This window comes from Ciona intestinalis, unplaced genomic scaffold (genome assembly GCF_000224145.3).
Source record: "Ciona intestinalis unplaced genomic scaffold, KH HT000506.1, whole genome shotgun sequence".
Lineage (NCBI taxonomy): Eukaryota > Metazoa > Chordata > Ascidiacea > Phlebobranchia > Cionidae > Ciona > Ciona intestinalis.
In genome coordinates, this window is record NW_004190827.1 from 1 (window position 1) to 7076 (window position 7076).

Genomic DNA, 7076 nt, shown 5'->3' on the forward strand with positions numbered 1-7076 from the left:
TTCTTCTCATTTATTTGTTGCTGTTTGATGCGTTGTTTCTAAAAAAAGATTTTTTGTTTTTTATTCATAAAAACTTTTCTTGGTCCCAAAAAAGAATAACGTTGCTTACTCAATAAAACAATTTTTATTCATTTACTTTGTGTTTTTTCACATTTAAGAATTTTAATATTTTTACTTTTAAAACAAAAATTTTGTTACTTAAAAAAGATAAATGTTGCTTACTCAAAAATATAATATTTATTTTGACTATGTTATTGTTATATTTTGTGCTAACACTTGGGAAATGGGCCAATTCTGGCCTACGTTCTAGGTCCAATGGTGTAGCACACCATAGGGCCTCATTCATACAAAACCTGATAAAAATCACTAGGACAGTAAAGGCCACATATTAGCATATACTGTAAGCTGCTACTATATCATGGGTGTTTTTTACCATTGCATTTCTATCTACTTTAATATCTGCCAAGGAATTCAATTGTTTTTCTTCAGTTTTACATTTTGCCTGTGCAGCACCTGTAAAAAAAAACGGAGTTAAAAATTAAAAATATCCAAACACAACTTTTTTAAAAATATATATGTTAATAAATGTCACTACTGCAGAAATTAAGCTAATATTTTTGTTAAATAGAATAATTTTTAGGAAATGGTTAAAACAAAGAAAACATAAAAACTTACTCCATTTCTCATTGTTGTTCCAATCCATAATACGATTTAATTCATTGATTAGATCAGCAATTGCCATGGCAACTTCAAACCTTTCTGTTTGTGTGTGGTTCACAGTGTCTCCTGGTTATAATAAAGGTTATAGGCATATTTATCCTTCGCAAAGACAATTTAAGGCGGTTGATTGAACCCAGTGGTCACTAATGAGTTGTCTAATTTGTCAGCCACACAGAAAAGAACATGAGGTGAGTAAAACAGAAAATCAGTGCTATAACGACTTTCATATTCTCATGCACGCAAGAATAAGCAAGTTACGTTCATTTTTTATTAGGTTAAAAAGAATGGTGGACATCCAGGGGACAAGCATGGGCGTTCCCCTCGTGGCTCAAGAGGTAGGCGTTTGCATTGTAAATGAAAGATACTGGGTTTGAAGCTCAATAGTGATAGGCTTATGTGTCCTTAAGTAAGACGCTTGAACCGACATTGCTCTAACCCAGTGGTCACTAAATGGGTTGCAGCACCATGGGTGTCAGGGTAAAGAACGAACTCTAACCTAAAATGTGCCACACTATAGGACCTCACTTATATATATATAAAAAAACAATAGAATAAAAATAGTTACCTCCTAAAAAAATTTTTTTTTAAATATATATATATATATAATTAATTTAATAATTTAGCTTGGCAATATTTTAGGAATTGTCTTAGATCATAAAAGTTTAAAAAACTAACTTTGTAGTGGGTAATGGTAGCCAATACTTTCCAGCTTTCTTCGTTTGTAGAATTTTTTACTTTTCATAGATACAATATACTCATAATTAATAATTGTGGTAAAAATTGTTTTACTATTATGTAAACGCAACCACTTTAAGTTTTTTGCCAAGAATATTTGAAATAAACGTACCAAGCACCATCCATGTGCATCGTGATTTATTCTGATCAGCATTCGTTGTGTCCATAAGTGATGTAACACGGAGGTAACATTTCATCAGCGTGAATAAAGCTTTTCCTGGAACCTATGGAACAAAATCGATGAATACATGATATTTAACAACAAATAAAAGGAAATGAATGAGAAGTACCTGGATTGTTTTATAATTCTGTAATTTTTTTATATACCACCAAAATGATAAAATTAATGGAAACATAGAAAACATAGATCTTACCCGACATACTATAATATGGTGGTAAAAAAAGAACACCTTTGGCACATAATATCCAATAACCTGATCGTGTTTTAATAAACAATTAACAACAGTCTATGGGAGTTGTGAGAACAGGGTTTTAAACTTCTTTGAATGCTCTTTGTCAAATGGGTCGGGAAAATAGAATAAAAAATATTTTCCCCCACCTTTCTATGTATGAAAAATATTCTTACCACCCAATGCAACGAGAATGAAAAAATAAACCATCTTACCCCAACCAACAAAATAACCAAACCAAACTAAATTTTTGTGAGGAAATTTGATTTAAATATCCACAGGACAATAAGGTTGAAAACCACCGACCCAGCTCTAATATTTACCCAAAACAGCAATAAATACCTGTGGAATTTAACGAAAACATAAACCATCTTACCCCAAACAGCCATAAATACCTGTGGGAGTTGTAGAGAATCAAGCTGTACAGCATGAGCTTCTTCCCCCGATGCCGTCTCCGCAAACATCTCCATCACCATGTCACGATTCTCGAAGTCAGCGTAATGTTTCTTCCGATCTCCGTGATTCTCCTCCGTGGAGTCTTGTGTGAGGGAGAGGAGGACGTATGCTCGACTTCCTGGAGGTGGAAATGCAATATGAAGTTTTTTACTTTTTTTGGGTAACTTGTTATTTTGAAACATGTTATAAACTGTTTCGGTAATTAAAATATTATATATATACATTATAGGCTACATTAATTTTGAAATAAACTACACATTTTTGTGGAAAATAAGATATTTATATGTAAATAATGTAAATATATATATATTATAAAAAGCGAAATGTTAACAAAATTTAATCTTTCCCACAGCGGCACAGACATATTTTACTTAAAACATTTTATTTGAAAATTGCAATTTTTAAGTGTAACTGAAAGTTATGACCATTATTTTTAGTTATGTTTTAAATATTATCTTAATAAGTCACCTGCATCATGAAGAGCAAGAGCTCGGAGCATTCTTCCCGCTGATCTTCGAGTGTCCGCATCATCCGTCCATAGAAGATCAAGGATAAGATCCAGTGCTCCCGTTTCTCGGAAAACTTCGGAGAGAGATCCAAGTGTAGCATATGTGCTCAGTACCTGTGGTTATTAATGTGAAACACTAGAATGGGAAATTAGAAAACATAATCTTTATTTTTTATTTATTTTTCGAATGGTTAAAAAAAAAAAAAGTTTTTTAAAGAACAAAGAGAAGAGAATCAACAGCAAAACTGCAAATATTTTATGTTTGATTTTAATTTTTAAATTACCTTGATAGTATGTGACAAGCTCAACAATGGTTTAGAAACGGCATCTTTACGAACTCGATTCATTTGTTTTCGTGCTCGATTCACCAACTTTACAACATCTAGTATATAAAGATTATAACTTTGGTTTAACCTGATGCCAATAAAAACATAGATAACTTGACTTTTAACTCTTTAGGTCTTTTAAACAAGATTAAGTGTATGTATATATTTATCTTGTCGAAATTACAGTGACTAAACACTACATATGCACTATCTATTTACTTATATCCAAATTTTTTTGTACAAATAGTTACACATATGGTGACTCGTAAGTAGGCATAAGGTGTACAAAACACCACCGATATTATTACAACTTTTGTTGCTTTGCCCCAAGAATAAAAAACGTTTTTATTTATTAAACCAACAATACCATATCTCATGTCATCTAGTTCCTCCATATCAAGCTGAGGTTGTTCCTCCTCCTCCATCTTTTTGCTCCCAGGAACAAATGATGAAGAATTTCCATCACTGGGTTTCGGTTGTGGCTCAGTTGTGTATAAGTGTGGACAACATGTTTGTAACTGAAAGAAATATAGACAAACAATTTTATTACAGCACCTAAGGTTGCATATTATTTATTCTATGTGGGTTAGGTCCCGCAGTGTCCGTAATGGGTCCTAGGATTGGCCCAGCACCCAAAAAAACATTACCATAATATAATTTGTTTATATTTTAGGATAAAGTAGTAAATATCAAGTAAATTAATAGAAAGGAATTAGCAACAAAACGACAGTTGATAATCATTAATCAATACACACACAATTCAGGAAAAGATACTTAAATTCCAGATAAAAATTTATCTGAGATTATGGTGAAAAAAAACAAACAAAAAGCAATATTTCAAGTTTCAATACATTGGTAATGCACCAATCAGGCTGCAGAGTTTGGTAGCTAACATTTTTTTAAATTTTGTTTTCGATTTTTAGTTATCACATTCTAAAATGCAGACAAGTGCAAGGCCTCAAAAATTTAATATAATAATAATAATAACTTTTATTTGTCTCTTAAATTACGTTAGCGAAGATTTAGAAATATTTTAACCGAAAAGACAAGATAAGCGACAAAACAACAGTTAGGTAAACCACGCTTACGGTTAATACATTTTTACATTTATTTGGAAGAAAATAAGCGTGGTCGCTACACCTAATAAATTCTCTTACAGCATGTTTGCTCATCCATAGAAAAACATCTTTTCCGTGTTTAGCATCCTCACTGGTGTTGGTTGAGGTGGATGCAACGTCTATTGAGTTGCTAACTTCATCACTGCATACACTCCAACGAATCTGGAAATATAAAAATGGTATTTGTGAAGAATCCTTCTCTATGTTACAGATTAGGCAGGTGGAAGGTGTTAGAGGTTGGTAGTTAGGGGTTAGTGAGTAATAGTCACAAACACACAAAGATATATGTCATAATTGTGAGAGAACGTAAGAAAAAGGCAGCCAGTTCTCAACCTCAGCAGTTTAGTTTCTCCCCAAGCGCACTTACAAACAGGGAAAGTTATCCAGTCTTGCAGCGATTTTTACGCGATTAATTATATTTTTGCGCAGATTGATATTTTTTTGTGCAGATTGCTGTAAAATCTCGAAAATTACGCGGATTTTTGACCAATTTTGAAAATCCTGCGCGAAGGATTTATCCTCCGCACACGATACTTTCCAGTCTGGGTGAGTATATGCCATATGAGTTACTAGGTATCCAATATTAGTTAGAGGTTAGGGTTACAGGTATTGGTGGTTATATGGGTTAGTATTTACGCTTAGCAGTTAGCAGATAAAATAGGGGAAGGATTCTTCACTAGAATCGTGAAAAAATATTCAAAACACTTGGACACTTAAAATTTACTGTAGTTTAAGAACAACTTTGGTTAAAAAAATTCTGCGTAGTTGCTTAGTAATTTTACCAGGTATTCCGTTAATCCATCTGACGTTTGTCGTTGTCTTAGTATTTCTCGAGCTTCCAACGTTTTCTTCTCATTTAACGGAACTTTTAACTGAGAACTCTTTACAACCATACTACAAATCGTGAAGTTCACATTTAACAATCAAAACTTGTTTAAAATACGTGAAGGGGTATTAAAATATCTAGCTTTATCCAAAACAAATTAAATTGTTTGTTTAGCAACGGAAAATGCAATTCTTATGTTTCGTTTTTCGCAACATATATTCTGATTTTAACACCAAAATATTTCAATATACTGTAACCCGAACGATTTTTTTTGTGTGTGTATTACAAATAGATCAAACATGGAGGATCTATTGGTGAAATCACGATTACATAATACACGGGCAAGAGTGTTTGTACCACAAAATCTTAATGGTGTTTGCTAGTTTTATTTTTGGTAAAATTGTTTGTGAAAACGTTTTTAATTGCAACAAACAGATTATGACATTTTTGTAAATTGTTTCACCGTGGGGAATCCCCCGGGAAATAATTCTAGTTAACAGAAAAGATGGACGGTGTTAATGCATTTTGAGTTTCTTGTGATTAATATTAATTTAAACTTGCATGGCTTTATGTAGCTGTTTATAAGAACAGATTACACGTATATTTGTACAAAATTAAGAGTATACAGAAATAGTTATATACACAAGCAAGTTTGTTTTTGTTTTGCTTTTCTGTAATATTTTTTAATATATGTTTTAATATTAATTTTTAAATTGTAGAATGTGTAATGAAATCGGAACTGTCAAATAGTGAAGCAATATTCTTCAGCTAAAATGAAATGGAAGAGGAGAAATTGAGTGAATATCGAATCCTGCTTGCAAATGTAAGCGAGAGAGTAAAAAATTTAAAGGAATTAAAATTTCAATGTTCGGACTGGATAGGAAGGGGGAAAATGGAAAAACTTTTAACACCTTTAGACCTGCTTGTCGTGCTAGAAGAAAGAGATAAAATATCTAAAGAAGATGTTTCGTTTCTTGTTCAAATCCTTAGCAACACAAGGAGAAATGATTTGGCGAAGTTGGCCCAGAATTTTCAAAGCAAATGGAATCAACCGAGGTCCTGGTCAAGTTATGACACCTACAATGAAAAGTCTTACAGTTATTCCAAAACAAGTGAACAATCTCCACCACCGAGCTCAACTAGACAACAGTTGGCAACTCGAAACAAAAAAGCAAATATACCCGAATTCTGTGTATGTCATTCAATTGAACCAATGGAGGATTTTTCACAAATGTATAAAGCATTGCCATTTCAAGCAGGAGACACACCAGCAGTACACAACCTTCAACAAGAGGCAGCCTACCTTACAGGCCTGAACCATCTTACCCCAAGACTACAATCAATTATTGCATCTGTTGGTGAAAATCTAACTACAGAATGGAAAATGACAATGAGACATCTGGATGTACCAGAACATGTGTTGCAATCGGCGTATCTTAATTGGCCAAACAACCTGCAGAGAGCAATTCAAGAGGCATTACTATACTGGGCACGGTATATTAACACCTACATATCTTAGATTAATTAAATAAATTATATAGCTTACTTTTTTTTAAATAGTATTTCTATATTGCTCTATTTTACTTGTATTTTGGCTCTTCCAACAAGAAACTTGCCAATGACCGTTTCAACGTTCTATTTATCTGAGTCAAATTTTTCCGAGGAGTGAAAATAGACCTGTAGTACGTGTCTTGCAGCAACAGTATTGCTACATTATGTTTGAAAAAATGCCTAAAGTAGAACAGGCTCTAATCTTTATATTAAGATGTAATAATTTAGGTAGAAGTATAGTTAGTAGCTTTAAAAAGCGAGTGTCATTTAATACCAGGATTGTAAATACGTTAACAAAATCAGAAACATGAATCCTTCGCCAGAGTACTTGATCACTGCTTTAAGAAGATCTTATCGTAACGACCTAGCTGACCAAATTGAGGAAAAAAACTGATAAACACCAAAACATCACATGTGTAAAGCCTG

The 7076-nt window shown here is 32.8% G+C and overlaps 2 protein-coding genes across 2 annotated transcripts; one reads left to right on the forward strand and one right to left on the reverse strand.

The window, feature by feature from the left end:
• Nucleotides 1-433: 433 nt before the first annotated feature.
• Nucleotides 434-5166, reverse strand: LOC101243422 (cullin-9-like; the record flags this gene model as incomplete). The annotated part of the gene is made up of 9 exons (XM_004227372.1): nucleotides 5056-5166; nucleotides 4313-4435; nucleotides 3523-3673; nucleotides 3114-3211; nucleotides 2790-2943; nucleotides 2261-2439; nucleotides 1568-1679; nucleotides 676-786; nucleotides 434-513 (listed from the first exon to the last, which is right to left on the reverse strand). Coding segments are annotated over exons 1-9 (1119 nt in total), but the record flags the coding sequence as incomplete, so codon positions are not given.
• Nucleotides 5167-5525: 359 nt separating this feature from the next.
• On the forward strand, nucleotides 5526-7046 carry LOC100187442. Its single transcript, XM_002126820.4, has 2 exons — nucleotides 5526-6593; nucleotides 6954-7046. Exons 1-2 carry the CDS (start codon nucleotides 5878-5880, stop codon nucleotides 7042-7044), a joined length of 807 nt encoding a protein of 268 aa, XP_002126856.1. The 5' UTR covers nucleotides 5526-5877; the 3' UTR covers nucleotides 7045-7046.
• Nucleotides 7047-7076: the final 30 nt, after the last annotated feature.

Bases quoted from the DNA above. Each gene is read 5' to 3' on its own strand.
- LOC100187442 (XM_002126820.4), top strand. From the start codon at position 5,878: ATGGAAGAGGAGAAATTGAGTGAATATCGAATCCTGCTTGCAAATGTA. The intron at 6,594-6,953 runs GTATATTAACAC...TAACAAAATCAG, and splicing joins GCATTACTATACTGGGCACG to AAACATGAATCCTTCGCCAG.